Below are 22,482 nucleotides of genomic sequence, written 5' to 3' on the forward strand. Positions count from 1 at the left end.
TATGGAGTTTAAAGTAAGTTATAAGTAAGCCAACTAAAAAAGGGAAAAAACATTTCCTTTGTTGGCTTGTGATGACTAAAGTACATTAAGTTTTACCCATCTTAGAAGACCTTGGCTTGATTCCGTGTAAGCTATTCCGAGATGCTTGTTTTCTATTTTACCGTTTGTTTTTTTACGGTAACTTTTTCAAGTGGTTCACGTGTTCAGTAAAGTGTTAAAAAAAACAAAAGGGGCACCAAATCAGAATTGCTAAGTAACACCTGCAATAAAGAAAAAGTATAACAAAACGGAGTCCGCACGTTTTCTCTAAATATACATTTAATGATTTTACAGTATGCGGTTACATAGAGAAGAGGTTATAGATAAAGAATCGCCATGCAACCGATTGATTTATTTTTTGAGTCTTTGAAAGTTGACAAAAAGGGGCAAGGCTGATGGCACTGTAACACAAAGAGACATACTGATTGGCTCACTTGTAACTAATAACACTGACCTCATTGATATGTAGCAAATATATACAAAAAAAGAATCAACAAAGAGGTGTGTGACGTTTGTGACCTACTGATGACACTTTGCGTAAACATGACTCCTGCTTTAGTTGGCCGCGCACTGGAAAACTGATCGCTTTCCTCCGATGTATGAAACTCAGCGTCGAATATTTGCATTGCCTGGAAAATGATCAAAAATAAGTCGGTCCTCTGCGGTCTCTTGACTGACACCTGCCAATGACGGCTCATTAGTCGCCGCCCCCACCACAGCCGCCGCCGCCCGCCCGGCTTCCTCCCACCCCGGCTGAGGCGTTGTCTTACTGCGTGCGGAGCTGGTAATCTGCGGGAGGAAATGGGACAAGACTTAATCTAATATATGAATAAATAAAAAAAGAAGCAATTGTGCAGAAATCAAGTAGCGGTGGCGTTTCAACGCGGGAGGACGGGACTACCAAGGAAATGAGTTGTGGATGTGTGGTAATTAGTGAACTTAAAGACCCGACAATGCGCAGCCTTTTCCGCATTATAATATGGGGGGGGATCACTTTCACAGATTTCACAGGAAGTTGCCTCATGCTGTAGCTCTTCTTATTTTTATAGAAGTGCATCAGTTCCCACAACATTGCAGGTCATTGCCTAACTCTTGCCTAATGCCTGCACCTCAACAGTGTGTGTGCAAACTTGCCTCCATTCTGGGTGATGTAGCGCACCCACGGCAGAGCCTGATAGCCGCTCTTCTCGATGATCTTCAGGTAACGCACCTGCCGACAAAGGAAAAGTTACCAACAAAACACACACTATAATGCTCACTATTGGAACTTTTCTACTGGCCAAACCTGGTACTATTTCTGGTACTGAATGCCATTCACTCATTGGTGGAGAAGATTTCCATGTCGTTGTGATATTTAAAGATAACTGTGCCCACTATATATGGAATCGTCTCTTAAATGTTAAAGAAGCTACCTCCACTGTCATTTTTAAATCCCGTCTTAAAAAATACATTTTTGCTCCGTATTTTGGCACGGTTTAGTCTGTGACCGTTTTGTCATTGTCCTTTTGTGTTTTGTATTATTATTAGAATAGGATAGAACTTTATTAATCATTGTGTACACAATGAAACTTACTTCAGCAGCATCCTTGCTTTTGGCACTACATCATAAAAACATAAACCATCAACAATGACATTTAATAAAATATTAATAATAAAATAGTTTTGTGTTTCTTTGCCTTTTTTTTTGTACCTGATATTATTGTGAAGTGTTTCAATTGTGTGTGATTTTTATTGTTAAGTGTATTGGGACCATGTCCCATGGTAATTTTGCACTTTAAATAAACTGATTGATTGACAAACTACGACGGCATATTAGGGCCACGTATAAATATATATTCTTAGAGGGTGGGGGCAATATTCAGAGATTTTTTTTGTGCAAATTTGCAAGTTTATAAAGTGGCAAATTTGTGCGTTTTTAAAGTGGCAAATTTGCGCGTTTATAAAGTGGCAAATTTGGGCATTTATAAAGTGGCAAATTTGCGCGCAAAAAACTCAGAAACTTACAAGAAATACACGTAGCTATAGTCTCATTTGAGGATTCGTTGGGTGTTAATGGGACACTAAAATGAAAAGGCAGGATGGAGACGGATTCATTCTTTATTTAAACTTTACTCGTCATACACGGACGGCAGCTAGAGTGACAACGCTTCCTCATCCTCTATCAGCTGACTAAACACTAACCAACCAGAAGCTAGCATACTTTAGGTAAATGCAAATGAATGACGGAGAGCAGCAGATTCGACACATTAACTTAATTACTTGAACAAAAAAAATACCCAAATGTATGAACGTGTAAATAATGATTCTGGAAACATAAATGTTAAAGTAAATATACATTTTAATAAATCAACTTAAATGCTTAAATGCCGTACCCAACGCTTCAAAGTGCAAATTCTTAACATGATATGGTTAAAGCCATTACTATCTCTTTATTTGAAAACCCGACCGAAAAGTATCAGCACAAACATCCGAGTAGTGTATTTCTTGTAAGTTTTTTCTGGTAAATTTACCACTTAATAAACTCGTACATTTGCGAGTTTTTTCTCTGAATATTACCCTCCCCCCTCTGAAATTTTTTGGGGACGAGGCCCTAATATGCCGTCGTACTAAATGGCTTAAGCTATTCCTTGAATTATGGGTTTACCGTAACTTGTTTCATGACCATACTCATAACTCAAAACACTCATCTCAATTAAAATGAATGGCAATGCCATTGAACCATCCCAGGCCCCAAAACCCCCAACATGGTTTTATTCAGAAAAATAGCAGCATTTACTTGTATTATGTATTATTCTAACTGTAAAAGCAATTGAATAGAATGTGTATAATTAAACAGTAAGTGCCTTGTCCACCTCATGCAGACACACAACATGTAGATTTGATGAGGGATTAGAAGTAGATTCTCAAATAAGCCACAATAATATGAATTGTTTTTTGCATAGGATAAAGAATGAATATAGTTGTATGTTCGGTCTCCATGTGTTGCTACAGCTTGTGTTCAAATCCAAGTTTGGCAGCTGTGGCTTAGTTGCGGGTTGTCTAGTGATCGAGGGGTTGCTGGTTCGACTCAACTTTGACTGCGCACTGTCAAAGTGTCCTTGGGCAAGACACTGAACCCTAATGTGTTCCTGTTGGGTCTGGCAACATCTTTCACAGCAGCAGCCTCCCATTGGTGTATGAATCTGTGTGTGAATGTGAGGCTTTGTCGAGCGCTTTTGGCACTGTATGGTAGTTTTTTATTTTTTATATTATTTTATCTTATTTGTATCATTATGTTTCCATTTGCCATTTAAACATTTCTAACTACCGCAACTTTCATGTCAGCTTCCTTAGCCTATCTGTAGTGTTTTACATTGTGTTTTAGCATTACGCTAGCAGACTTTCATAAGTCTTTTGTGATTTGATTATACACAATGCATAAGTCTCTTTATGTTTAGTTCAACAGTAAAGTTGAACTGGGAGTAGCAAAAAACATTGGCCTGTATTTTGTTTTGTTTGTTTTTTGGGGGAAAATTGTTCACCATCTACCAAACTGCTGCTCGTTGGAAGTTTTTTGAAAATAATAAATAAACACGGTTAGGACAACCAAAAAACATCTAAGCAAACAAGTAAAAGAATAAATTAAAAAAAAGGTCAAATTACAAAGAAGCTTTACAGACTCATCGCTTTGTTGGGGATTTAGATCAGGGTATGTCACTAATCTTTGTCAACTGTGGCATGTGAAGCCCTTTGAAACTCTTATGATTAGGTTAATACGATTGAACTGGTGTGAGTCACGCTTGTTGCTAACGAAGCCATCCGACCTACAAACACCTCGTTAAGAACACAAGCCAGATCATGGTCAACTGTTCAAAATTGCACCGGAATTGACTGTTTGGTGGCTTATGCGATTCAAGGTATTTTTAGTAGATCAAGTGCGAAGGACAGGAAAGCTTCGAGAGGTTTGTATGGTTTTGCGTGCGCTCTCTGTCTCTCAGTCCAAAACCACAGACTTTCCAAGCCCTCTGGAAGACGAAGAGTTCATCTTCTTCAGGGAGTCTTGCAATATGAACACTTGAGGAAGCAGCGGCCTGACTCACCAGAAGGGGGAAGCGGGCTACAGAAGCGCCGTTTGAGAGAAAGGCGCATATCTTTGACATGACTTGTGTTTTGTCTTTTTTGGATGCATCAGCACAATACCCCGTAAAACTTTCACAAGCTGTTAACCGACAATCGAGATGGACAAGTGTTACACCACACGGCCGGGTTTCGAGAAAAGGGCCTCAAAATAACTCTACACCTACACACTATTGCACTTGGATGACACAGCCGAGCTCACTGTCACAATCACAACTTGTATCGAATAGATTTCTGCCGAGTGCAATGCATGTGCATGTAAACAGCACTCCTGTGCACCAGACGTGCGCGCTCTCGCCATTAGCATGGGCCGTGCGCGCATTTGACCACCTTAAGGCTGACATGACCTCTTTTTTTTGGCGGGGGGGGATAAACCGCTATGTCTCTGTCGCGCTGGCTTTCAGATGAGAGTGGGAAAGCGAGGAATTTGTTGGCGGATTGGCGGCCGTCCTCGGCCCTCTGGTCGTCTTGTTTTCCCTCGACCCAGCGAGGTCACCGAGCGCGGCGGCTTCTGGATTCACGAGGCATTGGGCTGGCGGCGCGTCAGCAAAAACGCCATCAAAAAGCCACCAAAAATACCATTCGAGCTTATGACTTTGTTTGCAGTAACGAAATGCCTTCTTTCTGTGTCGTTCTTGAGAAACAGCAAGGAAAACAAAGTCACGGGCTGGAATGGTATTTTGGTGGCATTTTGATGGCTTTTTAGCTGACTGCGTGGATCCCACACGTTGATCCAGCATTTTGTCCTCATGAACAGCAGGGACAAAGTTGACCCCAGGAATTTGCTGCCTACAGAGCTACTTTCAGAGCAGTAAGAAAAATGCCTCCTCAAGTTACGACGGAGTTCCGTTCCTACGCTGGCAATGTAAACCGAATTTCGCCGTTAAAGTCGATATTCACATCAAAATACTTTGTATAGTTATTCTAAAAAAACATATTTGCACGACCCGGAAGAGCCGGGAACCAATATTTCGTGTTTCGCACAGACATTCATAGCTGACGGGCGGCAGAGCGGAGCTATAAACACGGAAATGTGACGCGCGAAAATTGCATGATTACTGTGGGAAATTAACGAAAAAGGAGGTGCACGGGCGCCGTAAAGTCGAAACGACGTAGGTCACGTACGACGTAACTCGAGGACTCCCGGTACTAGCTTGTGACTAAAAATTAGGGGTGTCCCAATAAGGTGCGTTCATTTTGAGTTTATTTAAAGTTCCTTTAATGTCACAAATTTTTTTTACCGCACGATTAATGACCGCCCCTTACTGGGGGAATTCCAGTCGTAACGCAGCAGACACGCCCACGTCAACATTTTAATAATGTGCAAAATTTCACAAGTTACTTCGTGTTAAAGATTAAATAGTTCTTATTATGAAAAGAAAAATGCACTGAGCTGTTACCAACGTATTACAAATACAATTATGCCATCTAGTGGCAGAAAAATTCCCTCAACAGAAATCAATATCACACTAGTTTTTTACAGTACAGTACATCTTTTTATTTTGAACTCAATTTTATGAACTTTTATAAAATTACTGTATCAAAAACTAAAAGATGCTGCCATATTTCTATTAGTTTAACATGTTTCCACTTTTATGTTAACAAGAGTATGAAAACTTATTTTATTGTACATTTTACTATACATTTAGAACAGATAAAATTTGCGATTTATTGTGAGTTAACTATTGAAGACACGCAATTAATTATGATTTTTTTTTTTTTAATAATTGCCTGACACCCCTAGTAAAAATAATTTTTTTGTCACTCTTCTTTTTAAATATCACGGAAAAACAAATTCACGTGCAAGAATAAATGACGTTGGGGGCCAGGAAAATTTCAACCTTCTGAGAGGCTACCAGATTAGACAGCATCTATCAAAAAGTCACCAAAATAGAAAATCTAAAAGGCACAGGAAAATAAGGCTGGGTTAACAAAAAAAGAAAGGGAGAAGAATCAATATCAAATCGATTTTCATTTTCAAGCCTGATAGATTCATAGAACTATGAATCGATTATTTTAATATCCATTCTTCCCATAATTTCATAAGAAAATAGTTTATCAAATACCAGACAATTCAAAAAATCTTTTTTAATTTATATTTACAATTATTAAATTAGAATTATGAAAATATTTTCATCTTATCCTTGCTGATTTCAATGTTTGTGTAACACTTACGTGATTATAATATGTTACATCATTAATAAACAAAATTAATTAATCAGTTACTGCCTCTGCAAAATTTAATTTGGAATTGTAATAGTTGTGGTGTTTTTAATCATGTCCTTGATATTTAAGAATTGATGTTGCATAATTAACCAATATCGGATTGGAGTGAAGTGATTCGAATCGGGAGGGAAAAAAACTAAATCGAATTGAACTGAATCAATTGAGGAAATTAGAATCGATAGCCAGCCCCAGAAAACAAAGTCGCAGGCAAGAACGAACATGAATGGCGTTTTGTCAACTCATGAGAGTTGTGTTGAAAGCAGTTTCAGCATTAAGTCACAACACCGGGATCCAGCACCATGACGCGTCAAGTCGTCTGATTGTGGGATGCCGTGTTGCTGTTATGGCAATAACCTACTTAGCTGGATTCTGCGTGAAAGCCATTTCAATTGTGGCGCTTGTGTAGCCATCCTGATGCTGTCATTGTGGCATTTCTGTCAAAGAGGCTCGCGTCTGCCTTCCCTCCTTGTCACCTTAGCTAGTGTCAATTACCACCTGCCGAAAGCGTGGCATTTATACGAGCCCTTAAATGCACCGCGTGCACTTCAATTGCGTGGTCCCGTCTGCACTTAGTGGCGCCGTTAAAGAAGAACTTTCCCATGCTCCGATATTTACATGGGTTAATTAAACTTCATTGCCGCTGCTTGCACAGAGCGAGTGGTGCGAAAAGCATGAGAAGACGTCTGCTGCTGCCCTCTAATATAGACCCTTGACGCACGGAGCAGACAACAACACGGGTGGCCGGCTGCACCAGAGTGCGATAAACACGGAGAAATGACAAAATCAAGTCACTTCGTCGCATACACTCGGTCACACTGGGAGTAAGTGGCGTTTTGCACGTTGCCGCAATGGCGCCTGTCTGTAAACATGTACAGGTCTTTATCAGGGCTCATCCTGATAAAAGAGATGAAAGTGACCAAATGACTACTATTATTAATTAAACAATCCAGCTGACTTTAATTGGAGCATCTCGTTTCCGAGTATGCTAGGACACTGTTTGTCAGCCCCGGTCTTCGAGTACCTGAGGATCGTTATCAGGCTTCATGCACAGCTTGCTGATTAGCTGATCGCTTGAAACACCTGTGTTGGCTGTGTGGAGACATGAAAAACAGCCAGGCTTGGATTGGGGTACTTGAGGACCGCGGTTAAGAACCACTGCTAGGAGACGCCCTCGCCAACTTCAAAATCAAAGGAACAAGGATGACATTTTAAGACACTCAACAGTCTTGTTGAAAAGCTTATTCATTAGTTTGTTTACACGATTTGATTGACACAAGTCATTATAGTGCTGCTTTCCAAATACACCACCAGTATTGTCAATATTAATATGCGGTACATGCTTATTAATAGGGGTCTTAGAAAAAATAGATTCGACAATATATCGCAATATTACAGCGCGCAATTCTCGAATTGATTCAATATGCGGCCGAATCAATATTTAAACATCAATTTTTTTATGGGAATATTTAACAAAATCTCTTACTTAAGGTTAGGATTTACACATTAAGCATGGAAGAATGTTATATTAATTTTATTTCAGTGCTGTTCAAATAAACAGACTCCAACCTCAATTTTCAGATAAATAAATACATTTTCATACAAATCTTACAGTGTACATATACAAGTTTACTGACTAGTATTTTCTAAATTTGAGTTTAAAAAATGTTGCAATAATCAATTTATAGATTCGAATAGGGATTAATCGGTATTGAATCGAATCCTGACCTATGAATCGTGATAAGAATCGAATCACCAGGTACTAGGCAATTCACACCCCTACTTAGCAATGTTTATTATATTTACCATAATTGTACCTCTCAGTTTGTATTCATTATTTAAATATGACTTTCAATGTACAATATAAACACTTTACTACAATGTAATTATTGGGTGTACAGGTCAGGTAGTCCTCTAGTTACGAACATCTGACTAACGAACATTCGCAGATATGAACAAAGGCTGACTGATGTCCATAAATGCCATCTTTTGCTAGCAAGTTAATATTTTTTAAGTGTGCGCCACATCATACATTACGGTACTGTACTGTACTGTAGCTCCCCTCTCTGCCACAACTTCGTCAATCAGCACCGTGCCGTATGCACATTTCAACAACCTTTCTGTCCTGTCCACGGATCAGTGGCCACTGGCCACAGCGCACGCACTCTTCAAACACCCAATCAGAGGCTCTCCTGGAGGAACTTCTTTGTCGGCGTAGTAGTAAAACGTACAATATCTCTTCATCTTCGAAATCACTTGAATCGGAATCACTTGAATCGGACTCGGTGGTCGCCATCTTGGCTTGTCATATGTGCCAATTGCATTCGTGTGCACTTCACGGACAGTCGGAAAAAACACAATTTCTTGAGAAGGTTACACCCAACAATGCCTTTCATTTCAGCAGCCTCACATGAACTCAACTCAATAACTCCTCCACACTCAGTAAGCATATTTATTTTGTTTTGTAAAAAATTATTAAATTTGCTGTGAGAAAAAGTGGTTCAGATAATGGATGGCCGGATGATGTAATAAAATGTTTTTGTTTTTTTTGTTGCATATTGTATGGAAAGTATATACTTTATATAATTTAATTGGTTTCATTTTAAAAAGTGTTATTTTATTTAAAAAAAATAATAATTTCATAACTTTTTATTTTTAAAGAAAATTTTATGTAATTCCACTTACCAACAACCTCTCGGGACCCATTGGTTTCTTAAATGGACGACTACCTGTATTATAATTTGTCTTTATATCTCACTGCAAATATTATACTTTAAAGTTTGTAAAAATTGTGCATAAATATTACTGTCGCATACCTAGGCTATATTTATACGATACCACATACCAACATGCAACATTTTAATCTTCAGTTTTTCTTCCTTCTATCTTAGATTACATTTAAATGTATTTTAATTCCTCAATGCTATTTCTGTATTGTTTGGACGGTATTGGTTATATTCTGTATTGTTTAGCATAATTGCCAACGCCAATTTAACTTATTACTAGTAATGTTCGAAACCACGTTTTTTCCAGACTTAAGTCGCAGAGAAATTTTGAACATGAGCCAAATTTGATGGCAGTTGAGAGTCTAAAGAGGGTTTGAGAGTGTCTTTGCAAGGTTTTGCAACACTGAAGGAACAATCGCTACGTGCGCGCGCACCCTTGCAGGCCTGCGCCGCTCAGTGAGATACGAGCTTTAGAGAGCAGCAATGAGTAAAAATGCTCAAAGATGGGTGAATGGAGGAAAAGATCACTTTGTTTGTGGTGAGGACTGAGCATTTTAACATGGCTAAAAGCTCAAACAAGTTGATTTTACCTCATCACTTTGCAAAATGTCTCCCTTCTGTCAAGATTATAAAATGGTCGAAGCTCAGACTAGATTCAGTGCGGCTGAACCTTGAACTTGCATTGTCGTGTGCCAACCCGGTTATCCTCTGATTTACAGCTGTATACAAATGATTCACCACCACACATTCTATTGTCATTAATAACTTTTAGTACTGGATGGACACTATAAAAAGGTTCACTTGACATATAAAAATGTCACCAGTTATATGAATTCAAGATGCAAGTAAAAACGTTGCTCCACTAGAAATAATGGTTGCAGATGTCCATAATATATCCTAACTGGGCATGCATGTACGTTTGCAATAAAGTTAAGTTGTTCAACAGACCAATTTAGGTCCCAGGAAAAAACAATTTAAACACTACCAAGACCAAATGCTTTGGAATCACTGTTTTCTTTCCTCTTTACATGCTTCGTACTGTGTGTGGTATGATCTTTGACGGGTATGGGAAAATAAGACTTCTGCAATGTCAGTGAATAAAAAAAAAAATAAAAAAAATAAAAAAAATATATATATATGTACATTGTTAAACTTGGGTTTGATGTGGGAAGCATTTGTGCAATTATGGCGACCTGAGCAGTGCACAAACAAGTCTTTGAAAGCACTGCCAAGCGTCATTCGCAATGCGCCCCGTCACGACATGGGAAAATGTGATGTCGCGTTCCTGCGCCGCGTATAATCACGGGACGACTGTCATTATGCCGTCAGCGTGGCTTGTTGCTGCCAACAGTCAACTGAGGTGGAAGCTCATCCGCAGCATTGTTTTGATGGGAACATTTGCCTCGGCATCAAACGTTTTATTTCCTCAAACACAAAGGCCGGCCAGACAGCTCCATCCCGAGCTGAACCTTTGCGGCTGCTCGACTGCCTCCTGTTCGAATTGTCTGAATTCCAATGTGGAGATAGTGAGGAACATGTGTTTTTGTGCAATGGACTCAAGTGCCGTGACCTTAGACGGCTCCTTTTATGCTCACTATTTGGCAAGCTGGAGGTTACTGTTAATGTTATGATTTACAGCAAGTTTTGAGTTAATGAATAAGGGGTTAAGTGTCACTTTTGCCAGTGGTGTGTACCTGGATGCCTGAAGTGGTGAAGTAGGGGATCTCAAACTTGACGCTGATCGGGGGCTTCCCCTCCTTATCTTCCGCTTCCACGCTCGGGAGGCCGAAGTGAGCTCGCATCAGATACTCCTTGCCGCCCTGTCACGGGGACACCAAGGTTAGGGATGGACCGATTATCGGCCAGGCTGATTGTCTGTGCTGATATTTGGCATTTTGACAAATCTCTGCATCTGCCTTTTTACGAATCCAACGGCCGATAAAGTTGGTATCTCACTGAGCGGGGAATGCTTGCAAACGTCGAAAAATTGAGGGTTTTCATCAGGATTTGTAAGATGTTCACAGACCGTTTTTACTTATCGCAAAGGCATTTAGAATATATTCAGATATTTTTTTACTGTTCGTAAAGATCTTTTGAAACCTTTTACGAACCCTGACGAAAACCCCAAATTAGCTACATTCGCATGCATTAGTCGCTCAGTGAGAGACAGGGAACACGCTAAAAACACTTGGGTCAAAAGTAGCATAATTATGGATCAAAAAAGGACCGATCCACTTTATGTGTTAATTTGACCCAAGTTTCAGGGTTGTTTTATACAAGATGATGACATTTTTTGACCTAAGTAAAGGATCTGACCAATATTTGAGTTGTTTTACACTGAAAGACCCATTTCTAGAAGTAGAGGATCGGTCCATTTTTTACCTGTAGTATTTATGACCCAACTGTTTTTAGAGTGAACTTTTTTCATTTGTGGATTTTTTTTAAATTTCCACTTCATAAAAAATTATGCTGACACTGGGAACTTCCTACACTATTTATTTAAAAAAAATAAAATAAAAATGATGTCGAAATTTTGGAGTAGAAAACTTCAGGGAACTATTTACTTACTATTACTAACCATTTTTAATTTAGCTTAACATGCTGATGACCATGGAAGCCCCCCCTGCAATTTTTAAACAAAGCGGTCAATTCTTTAGATGATTAAAATTAAAAGTATTTTTTAAAACTTTGGCGCCAATATTTTCTCTTTGAATGAATTCAAATGAATATGGGCTTGAAATATCGGTTATCGGTCTCCTTGACTACTAATAATCGGTATCGGCCTTGAAAAAACCATATCGGTCTATCACTACCCAAGATCTTAGAAACCGCCGCATTGCGTGTGAATTAAAAGCAGGTTGGTTTGGCCCCAGAATGACTCAATCAAAAGTCATTTGCATAGCTCGCACTCCGTCTTGTGAGTCACTCACAGGGAAGGACTTGATGGACCAGACGATCTCGCTGTTCTCAGGAACCCACTTGACGCTGCCAACCGTGGTCTTGAACTTGGGAGAGTCAGCGTCTGTTGGCACAGGAATGTGGATCTCCACGTTGTTGGCGGTGGAGCGCCGTTTGAACTGGCTTTTGGCCTAAGATGGATGGGCGGTGGGAAGATAAGTCAGGTCAAAGTGAGAAACCTGTTTGTTCATTTGCATTTTGCTTGTCACGCACATGGCGACAAGAGTGACTCATAAATCACTGCGGCGGCAGTTCTAAGATGACACTGACCTCTTAATTACCACACTTAATTGTTTAAATAACATAGATACCGACACTTCCCAATGAAACCATGACAACAGACTTGCTTACCTTAATCATGTACTCAATGCGACTGTGAGAGTGCTTCTCAATGACTGATTCAATCCAGATCAGCGGCTTCACCTGAGACATAACCAACAGCACATACAGCACATCATCTGCATGCAAATTCAGTGGATTGCACCGATCAACCTTTTTCTTGTTACACAGTCTCCCTCTAGTGGACGGCAGACATTACTACAGCATGAAATATGAGTGTTCTACTAAGTGGAGTACTGAAGGCAATTTGAGCATTTTTCCTCTCTGCCAATATTGGTTGAATGTCTCAGATTCCTTATTTGACCTTTTTTTTTTTTTTTTTTTTTTTTACGAATGTGCAAATGATATACAAATTATATATGGACAAGAAAAAAGAATAAGCACTAATTTCAGTGTCCGAAAAGGGGTGGAAAGACAAAGAACTTATTTAAACCCTCTACTTCTCCATAAAATATTAATAATTAAGTACTTTGTTGTATCTCTCCATAACAATCCTTTAAAATGTATTTTAAATTCTAGTTTCCTTTAATTTCACTGCCTTTAACAAGATTACTTGTCAATTACATTTTTTTTCAATGGGGCTAGATGGGGGAGAATCTGATTGCTCCATTGTAAATGTCAAACGTGGAAACAACTTTACTGATGCACAACCACCAGTAAATTACCCCATTTTATACTAAATAAACTGTTTGAGAGTCCATGGGAGTAATGGCTGCATCTTGTGCAACCTACAGTTTTCTGCTGTCAATTATAAAAGAATGAAACAAGGCTGAAAGGAGAGAGCCTAGTCTGTTCTTTGGGAGATTCGGTTTATATATCATTATTGAACATAACATATTGTGGGTATTGAAAATTTAGACATTTTCTAAAATGGCTGGCAGTGAATGAGTTTAAGTGTACACGTGGTGCTTAGAAGGAGAAATATAAATAGGGTTTATCAAGAAAAACGGCATTCATTTTTGTGACCGGCTGCATTAAAGCAAGCTTATAATAGATCCCGGAACGTGTTTATTAAGATGCCATGTGTCTTATAAGGTGTTTGTTAGCATACTTGGCTGCAAGGAGCGAAGCTGCGACATCATGTTGAAAGCTGTCTCCACCAATTCAACACTTTTGCATTTTTTGGACAAATCTGATTCATTCTCACAACTTCAAGGTCTGTCAATCCGTCACTGACGATGACCATTTGCTCCCTTACTTGACTCAAGGACACAGACAAGACTTCCAATGTCCTTGTTTTTAACCTGTACAAATGGCAATAAAACTCAAAATCTACTCTCTCTATTAGGATAGGCAAGGTGCTGTACGCGCATGTAACTAATCAGCCACCAGATGCAGGCTGGAAGCCTATTTGTTGGGTCAGGTTACATCCGTTCCATTTAAATAAATAATAATACATAACCAACCAAATTTAGATGGCAGATTTACAGCTATAGGGAAGCGATCTGGCATATCGGTGCTAGTGACAGCCAGTCAAAATGGTGATCGTCACATTCACCTAACATGGCGATCAGCATTAAAATTAACCAGCGGAATTATTTGAGCAAAAACAAGACTAGACACAAAAATGGGAACACTAGATATTTATCAACCTTTATAATATAGCTCCGTTTCCCCATCAATACAATGAAATGGGGCACTGGAGGTAGACTTGAACATGACTTGTATTAGACCAATCCCCCTTCTGTAGTTAAAATAGGGAAGTCAACCTTAAACATTTCTTGACAATAATATGTTATATGTCACCTCACTAGTCTAAACATGACATTGTGATTAATATTATATTTGTGGAATATGAGTTATGAAGCAAAATCCAGCCGTTTTCATCCATCTCAGGGGGCAGCCATTTTGCCACTTGCTGTCAACTGAAGATGACATCAATGTTGATCTGGGCTAAGGCAACGACCAATCACAGCTCACCTGTTTTCTGAAGCTGAGCTCTGATTGGTTGTTACCTGAGACCTGAGCAACTGTGATGTCATTTTCACTCGACAGCTAGTGGCAAAATTATTTTGCTGCTTAACTCATATTCCACTAACGCAATACTAATCAGAATACCGTATTTAGACTAGTGGGGCTGCATAGAACATATTATTGTCAAGAAAAAAAATTGGGGTTGACTCCCCATTTAAGCGAACAACATGTGTTAAAGAATTCAAACTTCCTCATCACCTGAAAACCATCATACTCACGTGAGTATTAAGGCGGTACGACATGAGCTCGAACTCGCCGTCGGGTGGGATGAAGGAAATGGTGCGGTCGTTCTCGAAGCGAGACAGGCGGACGCACTGGTGAAATTTGACGTCTTCCAACTCCACCGATTTACTCTTGCCGCCTGAAAGGAAGGAAGCCATGACAGAAAAGATTTTACAAGAAGTAACTGAAAGGTGTCAAGTAACACAAACAGCATCGTTATCCAGATCGTCACCAATGTTTTTGTTTTCCGGGCCTCATGAACCATCCTGGTGCAATACTTGATCGATGCAATTTGTTTTGTTCTATAGTTTGCTCACTGTATGTGTCATATTAGTTCCTCGTTTACAATGCCAAATAAAAGAAAAGGTTTCATTGTAAAACGAAACTAAGACTTTTGCACAGTACTGACATTAAGAGCCCGTGGTGCGTTATCATGGGAACTCACGTCCAGTGTTTTCAAACAGAACCTTGTCGTTGAGGCCCAGGCGCAACTCGGGCATGCCGGACAGGAAGACACGCATCTTAATGGACCCAACGATTTCACTGCGCAGGACGTTGCCGTTGGCGCTGACCTGAGGAGTCAAAGTAGCATGGAAAAGCAAATAAATACAAATTTAAAAACAGTAGAAGATTTGCCATCTAAAGGCTAAAACAATCAGTTCCTACCAGAAGATTGACTGACTCGATGACATCCAGGAAGACTTCGTTTTTCCTGTACTTGATGCCCTCCGAGCGCCAGGAGACAGCATTGGTGACGGTGGCGGGTGGGCGGGGAGCGCCCGTGTCCAGCTTGTGACCCTCCTGAGTGATATACCTGACAGGAGGGAAACATAAATACACGGGAGGTGAAACAGTAAAAAAAAAGAAAAAATAAAGTCTGCCATTGTATGCTGCATTGCATTATGGGATTTCTCACTCTTGCAGAATCTTGCTGTCGGTGGTCTGCGGGTAGCCAAAATCCATCAACTCGTCCATCAGCTCGTAAATGATCACAAAGTTATCCCGGATGCTCTCTTCCTCCAGTTCTTTGAAATACTCGGAAAAAACCTTGAGGCATGAAAACGTCGCTTTTAAAATCAAAACACAAAGAAATGTTACCTTGTAAATCGCCATTCCTACCTGGACAATTTTGTACAAAAAGGAGAAAACCAAGGAAACACTGGCGTTTTTCTTCGATGTTGCCACCACTGAGACGATGAAGGTTAAGACATTTGTAACATCGATGTAAGTGAAGTTGTTCTGTTTATTTTTATTGTGCAATACTTTATCACAAGTAAATAGCTATTCATTCATTTCTATTGTGCAAATAATTGGTTAGATGAGCCACTACGCTAAATACACGCACGCACGCACAAAATAAAAAAAATAAAAAAGAGAGAGCAATGATGATGACATGTCGAATCGGTAAAATTACCAAATGAACAATACTGAGCTCTCTCTCAAAAAAAAAAAAAAAAATTATAAATAAAAAAGTACAATGTATGCTTACATGGACTACTGGTATTTATTTTTTATTATTTAAAGGTGCATTTAAAAAGGTCAAATTAAAGCTTTTTCTACATCATGCATGCTCCACCAACGCCCAGATGAGTACGAAGAGCCCTGACTGTTCTACTCTGACTGCACCCATCAGCTTTTATCTTCCCTATATAGTAGAGTGTGCGGACCCGCACACTCCACAATTTCTTTAGGGAGGGGAGGGGCGGAGTGGTGGAGAGTGACGTCATGCGCATCCCCGGGGAGTAGCGGGCACAAGGCGTGCACTTAAGATTGTGCACGTACTCGCACGCTCACCATGAACGAGCCTGACACAGATGCTGCAGTTCTGCTTTGGGCCAGAGATGGCAGTTGTGAGTAAAAAAAAAAAAAAGAAAAAAAAAAAAGTGACAAACTGCACAAAGATCCTTTAAGGTGCCAATTCTCCTTTATAACTGTCAAGGGACAGTCACATTACAGCAACTGTTTGATACGTTCACGGCACACTTCAGGTTGTTGTATTTACAGTAAGACCCCGCTATTCGCGAATAGGTCCTGCTGCGAACCGTGAACTTCCGCAAATAATTGACACCCACCAAAAGGGTTTCTCAATTTACTATTGATGACACAAGATATTGGCACAGCACTACAAATGCAGAGGATCATAAAGCATCAACACCTTGCCTTTAGCATGTAGACCAGGGGTGGGCAAACTCAGTCCGTGAGGGCCAGAGTCCTGCAGGTTTTGGAGGTTTCCCTCTTCCAACACAAGCTGATTCCAATTAAAAGGATCATTATCAGGCTGATCATATATCAGCTCTGCTGGAGAAGGGAAACATCCCCAACCTAAAGGACTCCGGCCATCGAGGACCGAGTTTGCCCATCCCTGATGTAGGCACACGGAGTAATGAATGAAAGTACTGTAATCTGTAGTGAAATGGACTAAAAAAAAAACCCTTGACATGAAGCTCATCAATAGAATTAAAGCGCATATTAGCCTAACTGATGTGATGTCACACATGGCAAAAAAATATGAGCGCTAGGATTTTACACAATGGCTATTATCTTAATAGCCATTGTGTAAAATAAATGAATAGTGTTAACTTAGTCAGGGAATACAGGCAGTAGTAATAGTAGTAGCATTGGGGGGGGGGAAATAAAATAAACAGTTTCATTTTTGACTGTGCAAGGTGCATTCAAGGGCTGCCAACAAAGTAGGATTTAACTAAAAAAAAAAACACCAACACAGAATTGAACCTAACAACAAATCTAAGACTGCGATTGGCTGGCAACCAGTTGAGGTTGTACCCCGCCTACTTCCCGAAGCAAGCTGGGATAGGCTACAGCACCCCCTTTTGAGGATTAAGCGGTTAGAAAAATGGATGGATGGGACAAATCCAAGAGTCCACCAGATGGTGCCAAAGTAACACTTTAATTGCTTTTGCCTAACTAAAAAAAACAACAAATAGCTGCTGAGTTTTTACTGAATAAAGGAAGGTTGGGTAGGTCTGTAAATTTGCAAATTTGCAAATGCTCAACTGAATTTGATGGGGTTCAATGTATGTCTTAAGCAATGTTCCTTCTAATTTTCTGTGCGTCTGTGCATTCACACAAGCTTCTTAAGCCTTCCATGGGTACGTTGAGCAACATCCACGGACTTCTATATGAATGGACTCAAAATGCCACTTATTCACCGTAGCGAGAAGTGAAGCCGCCAGCAGCAATCTTATGTTGCCTAAAACCACCGAAATTGAAAATATTGATTTTCCTTTCTAGTTATTTACTGTCTCTATGGTGAAAATGCCACCGTGTGGTGTATGGTTGTACCAATTAGTCTGCAAGAAGCGCTACATGCACATTTCATTTGTAAGAATGCATTTATACATTTTCTCTTATAAGCTATATCTGTGAGTGCAACTCAAAGATTTGTCCACATCATGTTATCAGAACAATGAAATTAAAGCAAAGCCCATGAGGACAAAAATGGCTGTGAAATGTAAATCTAAATTTTAGTCCATTTATATAAAGGAAGAAGCCCTTTGCAACATGAGACATGCTGGCGGCCAAACCAGTATCACACCTGTCCAAAACCTGAGATCATAAATTACTTGCTGTATGTACGTTGCAAAAAAATTCTAACCAATTCTATATCAGATTTGCGACACAATTAGAATTGTTTTCAATCACACAGGTCATTTTAAGCATAAGTCTCAAAACAATTTGTATAAATATGGGCCCACATCGTCCACTCAAAAATAATGGGAAACATATCATTTATTAAAACTGAAACACATGAAAAGCCTCATTTAAGAGCCTCGTAAACTATTGTACGCCCATATTTGGACTTTGGGTTTGCGTGTCGCTGCAGTCTTGTCAGTGCTGAGCGTGTTTATTTAATCTATCTATGTATGCTTCAAACTACAGTAGAACAACTGTGTGCACTTAAACTGCGATTGAAACTGAAAGGGAAGTGGGAATGGTGTCCATCACCGTAGCCTTGTGTTGCCCATTCATTTTGGACGGAGCCGCTCCCGTCCCACGACACTACATGGGTGTTCCCCTTGCATTTAAGCTTTTCCTTTTTTCACATTTTAACCCCACTCTGTTATCCACATGTGCTAAACAAAGTTTTCAATTTCTTTATAGGAAGATAATATAAAAATACAAACAGTAAATTCAGCTCAGGTTAAGATTTTTTTTTTTTTATGTGCTGCAGACATTTGTTTGTGTGCTGAGGTGAAAGCACCGCGAAATTGCGCATGTGCGCAGCTTCGAGGGATCACTGTCTTAAGCACTGTTCAAATGGCCTAGTGTAGCTACACCATTGGTGTGTCATGCAGTGACATGGAAGGATACAGTAGAGGTTATTATGTTTGATCCACATGAAGCGCACGCCGCCGTGGGCCAGGATGGGAGACAGGGTCCCCTCCTCCTCCTTGTCCATCAGGAGGCTCATGAAGTGCTCGATTTCGGACATGTCCACATCGCCGCGGTAGTTCCGGCACACCAGCACCTGACGGGACCACACCATAGTTCATGAAAACTAAAAACCTTCAGAGCATTTAGTCAAAGTAGGAGACATCGTCGAATCAGAAAATATACACTACCCACAAAAAAGTTTGGGATATTTGGCTTTCAGGTGAAATTTATGGAAAATGTACAAAGTTGACGCTACAGATATCAGATCGTGAAAATAGGACATTTAAGAAGAAGGATGCACTGGTGATTTCCTCATCGCAAACAATTCATTGAAACCAAAGTTAACAACAATGGTGGGTATACCACTACACCACCACAAAAATTTGCAAGGTCTCAATAACTCGTCATGTGCCCTTGAGCATCAATTACAGCTTGACAAGGACGTCTCATGCTGTTCACAAGTTGACTCATTTGTCTGCTGAGACATGGCATCCCACTCTTCTTGAAGGGCAGCCCTCAGGACATTGAGGTTCTGGGGTGCAGAGTTTACATGGCGACTCGGCTGATCCCACAGGTTTTCAATAGAATTCAGGTCTGGAGAAAGTGCAGGCCATTCCAATTGAGGTACACCGGTTTCCAACAGCTGTTCCCTGATGATACCACCTCCATGAGCTGGAGCATTGTAATTTTTTTATTTTGCCGTTAAGCTCCTCGTTAGAGAACAGCAACTTGTGCAAAAAGTACTGAAACTTTAACAGTTGGACATGTGCATTCAAAAGCTTAGAGAAGGTCTCATTAAGTTCACCTGTTAAGGTTTAAATGCATTTTTGGCTCGTCCTGAAATTCCACCTGAAAGCCAAATATCCCTAACTTTTTGTGAGTAGTGTATATGTTAATTAATTAAAGAGTAGGTATGGTCATTATCCAGCGGTCCATATTTTTAATTGTGCAAGGCGTTGGTTATCACGAATGGCTGCCAAGAGAAGAGTTTTTATTTTTTGGGGGGTGGAAGGGATGGTTGAACATTTGATATTCTAATTTATTAAAGATGTTATTTGTTTGCATAGGTGTTTTGACAATATAGACATTTTTGCCAAAAGGGAAAATTATTTTCATATTATATTTTAGGGGGGAGACTAAGGAAAACTTTTTTTCTTTCTTTCTTTTTTCTTCTTTTTTTTCCTGGAGGAAAACTTGTTTTTCAATAATGTCATTGCCATTTTTTTTTGTTTTCTAAGGTGAGGTGAAAATGTTTATTTTAAGGCCAGTTCTAAGTAGATTAAATACACAATTAATCTTTTTTTTTAATGAATACTTTCCTTTCTCAGCTATTGTATATGCCTGGGATTTACCAGTTTTTACCAGTGAAACCCAGAACAACTAAGAAAAACATGGCATGACCAAATCAGTAACCTATAAATACCTATAAAAACACACGACATTATGTATAAAAAAACAAAAGTCCACAGCATTTAAATAATTGCAGTCTTGTAGTAAAAAAAAAAAGGGAAGCATACAATGTACTGTATTCTTCAAATTTGAATAGAGTACCTGAGTATAGATTTAGATATCCTAGCATGCCTGGGTGTTGCCATTAATCCCTTAGAAATTGGGAGAAAAAAGGAGCAAAGTAATATTATAGTATTAAATATAGTATTACGTAGTATTATACAGAACTACTAAAAGCACCCTTAAATAAACTAAACATTGTGTACTGATGTGTTGAAAAAATGTAATATTCTGGATTATTCTTACAATTCCATGCATTTGGACGTTAAATAACAGTTCCAAATAAAAGTCCAAAACCATTAGTTGAAAACTATTATAATAAGTAAGGTTATTCCTGGCATCCTAGTTAAATGTACGAGAGAGAGGAAACAGCTGTCAGTTTGTTCAAGGTGTTTTAAAGCATCACATCACGTCGGCTAACGTTTGACACAATATACTGCATACCCAACCGCCCAGATCATTACTTTGCATTTGTTGGCTTTATTTTTTATCCCATGGGACATTATGAGCGATGGACCGTTATCCGCCTCGCATTAACCTGTAGCGAATGCGCTAGCACGGCTGCTAGCTGGTTAGCTGCTAGGCTAATGGCCGGTCCCCGTTAGACAGCTCTCTTTACCTTTCCTTTCAAATCCAAGACGTAAACGGCGCTTGCAGACATCTTGGAGCGTTTCTTACGCCGAGCGCCTTCCACACCGTGTCGATTTTGCTAGATGATAACTTGTTCCGAAGGAAAATTTTATTTCGGGCGTTCATTCATAATACTGGAGGAAAAAAACGGGAGGTAAACGCCACTTCCGATTTTAGTCGGCCATTCAGCGACTCCTGTTGACGAGGAGGGAGAAGCGCAACAGGGAGAGTGGGGCGGGGTCAGTGTGTGTGTGTTTGTGTGTTCTTTTTTTTTGTCACATCGTGGGGCCAACATTTCGGGATTTCACAGAGTTGTGGGGCCCACCCGTCCATGTGGGGCCATTTGCTGGACCCCACAAGTTTAGGTTTGAATTGCGTTATGGTTGATGTTAGAGTAAGGAATAGGGGTAGGGAATCATTCTTGATGGTTAGGGTTAGGGGAAGGGTCTATGAAATGCATTATGTCAATGAGATGGCCCCACAAAGATAGTAAAACAAATGTGTGTGTGTGTGTGTGTGTGTGTGTGAGTGGCTGGTAGTGATGGCGGGGGTGGGGTTGTAATAGGACATATGCCGCATTGCAAGAAAATGGAAAATCGGATATTCATACATAATCCCACCCATATCATAGTTGCGCCTCAAAGCATGCCAGGCGAATATCAATAACAAAATGGGTCAAACCATTTTGTGCTCCAGCAAACCTTCCTTCATAATTTGCTATATAAATAAAGGAAAATCTTAGCTCAAAAGCACTTGATGGGAATAACAGGGACATATCTTCATGCATTCAGTACAAATCACGGTTTATTGTGAAGTTATGACCAATAACTATGATTTAAGTTTGTTGTTTATGTTGGTGAAACATGATTTTAACGCATGCAAGCTGAGTCCAAACTTTTCATGTAAATCTAACAGACTTTTGTAGAGTGTGACTCCATTTCTCTGCAAGCTCAAGGTGGAGTCAGTACAGGAAGAATGTGGACAAACAAAAGAACTATGCGGATAAATGATTATAACACCCGTGTTTGAGTTTTAACAGGTCAGTCAGTCCAGTCCTGTTTGAGCTGCATCAAGTTACAACACAAAATGGTGTCCAAATAAGGACTAAAACCCTAAAACCTCAAAGTGGGGGAAAATACATGCCTCGAGTATTCAGGTCTATAAATACTGAGGCATGGATACAATTCTCATCGTTTGACTATGAATACCACCAAAATGGATTTGAAATTAAATAAAGAAAATGTGCAGACTTTCAGCTTTTAAATTTACATCCAAATAAGATCAACGGTGGAGGAATTACAACAGTTTGTATATACCTCCCAATTTTTAAGTAAAGGGCAAATAAACAATC

The 22,482-nt window shown here is 39.7% G+C and overlaps 1 protein-coding gene across 1 annotated transcript; it reads right to left on the minus strand.

Moving 5' to 3' along the window:
- Window positions 1–300: 300 nt before the first annotated feature.
- On the minus strand, window positions 301–21,318 carry ap1m1 (adaptor related protein complex 1 subunit mu 1). Its single transcript, XM_077558694.1, has 12 exons — window positions 21,121–21,318; window positions 18,930–19,086; window positions 15,717–15,784; window positions 15,514–15,644; window positions 15,264–15,411; window positions 15,043–15,169; window positions 14,594–14,736; window positions 12,414–12,485; window positions 12,035–12,193; window positions 10,799–10,924; window positions 1,174–1,249; window positions 301–828 (listed from the first exon to the last, which is right to left on the minus strand). Exons 1-12 carry the CDS (start codon window positions 21,160–21,162, stop codon window positions 806–808), a joined length of 1,272 nt encoding a protein of 423 aa, XP_077414820.1. The 5' UTR covers window positions 21,163–21,318; the 3' UTR covers window positions 301–805.
- Window positions 21,319–22,482: the final 1,164 nt, after the last annotated feature.

Source organism: Vanacampus margaritifer, chromosome 2 (genome assembly GCF_051991255.1).
Source record: "Vanacampus margaritifer isolate UIUO_Vmar chromosome 2, RoL_Vmar_1.0, whole genome shotgun sequence".
Taxonomy (NCBI): domain Eukaryota; kingdom Metazoa; phylum Chordata; class Actinopteri; order Syngnathiformes; family Syngnathidae; genus Vanacampus; species Vanacampus margaritifer.

What these genes read in the sequence shown, in the direction of transcription:
- ap1m1 (XM_077558694.1), bottom strand. Translation starts at nt 21,162, where the DNA reads ATGTCTGCAAGCGCCGTTTACGTCTTGGATTTGAAAGGAAAG. An exon ending in GACAGCAAGATTCTGCAAGA is followed by an intron (nt 15,412 to 15,513) that starts GTGAGAAATCCC and finishes CCCTCCTGTCAG; the next exon opens with GTATATCACTCAGGAGGGTC. An exon ending in TCGAGTCAGTCAATCTTCTG is followed by an intron (nt 15,170 to 15,263) that starts GTAGGAACTGAT and finishes TTGACTCCTCAG; the next exon opens with GTCAGCGCCAACGGCAACGT.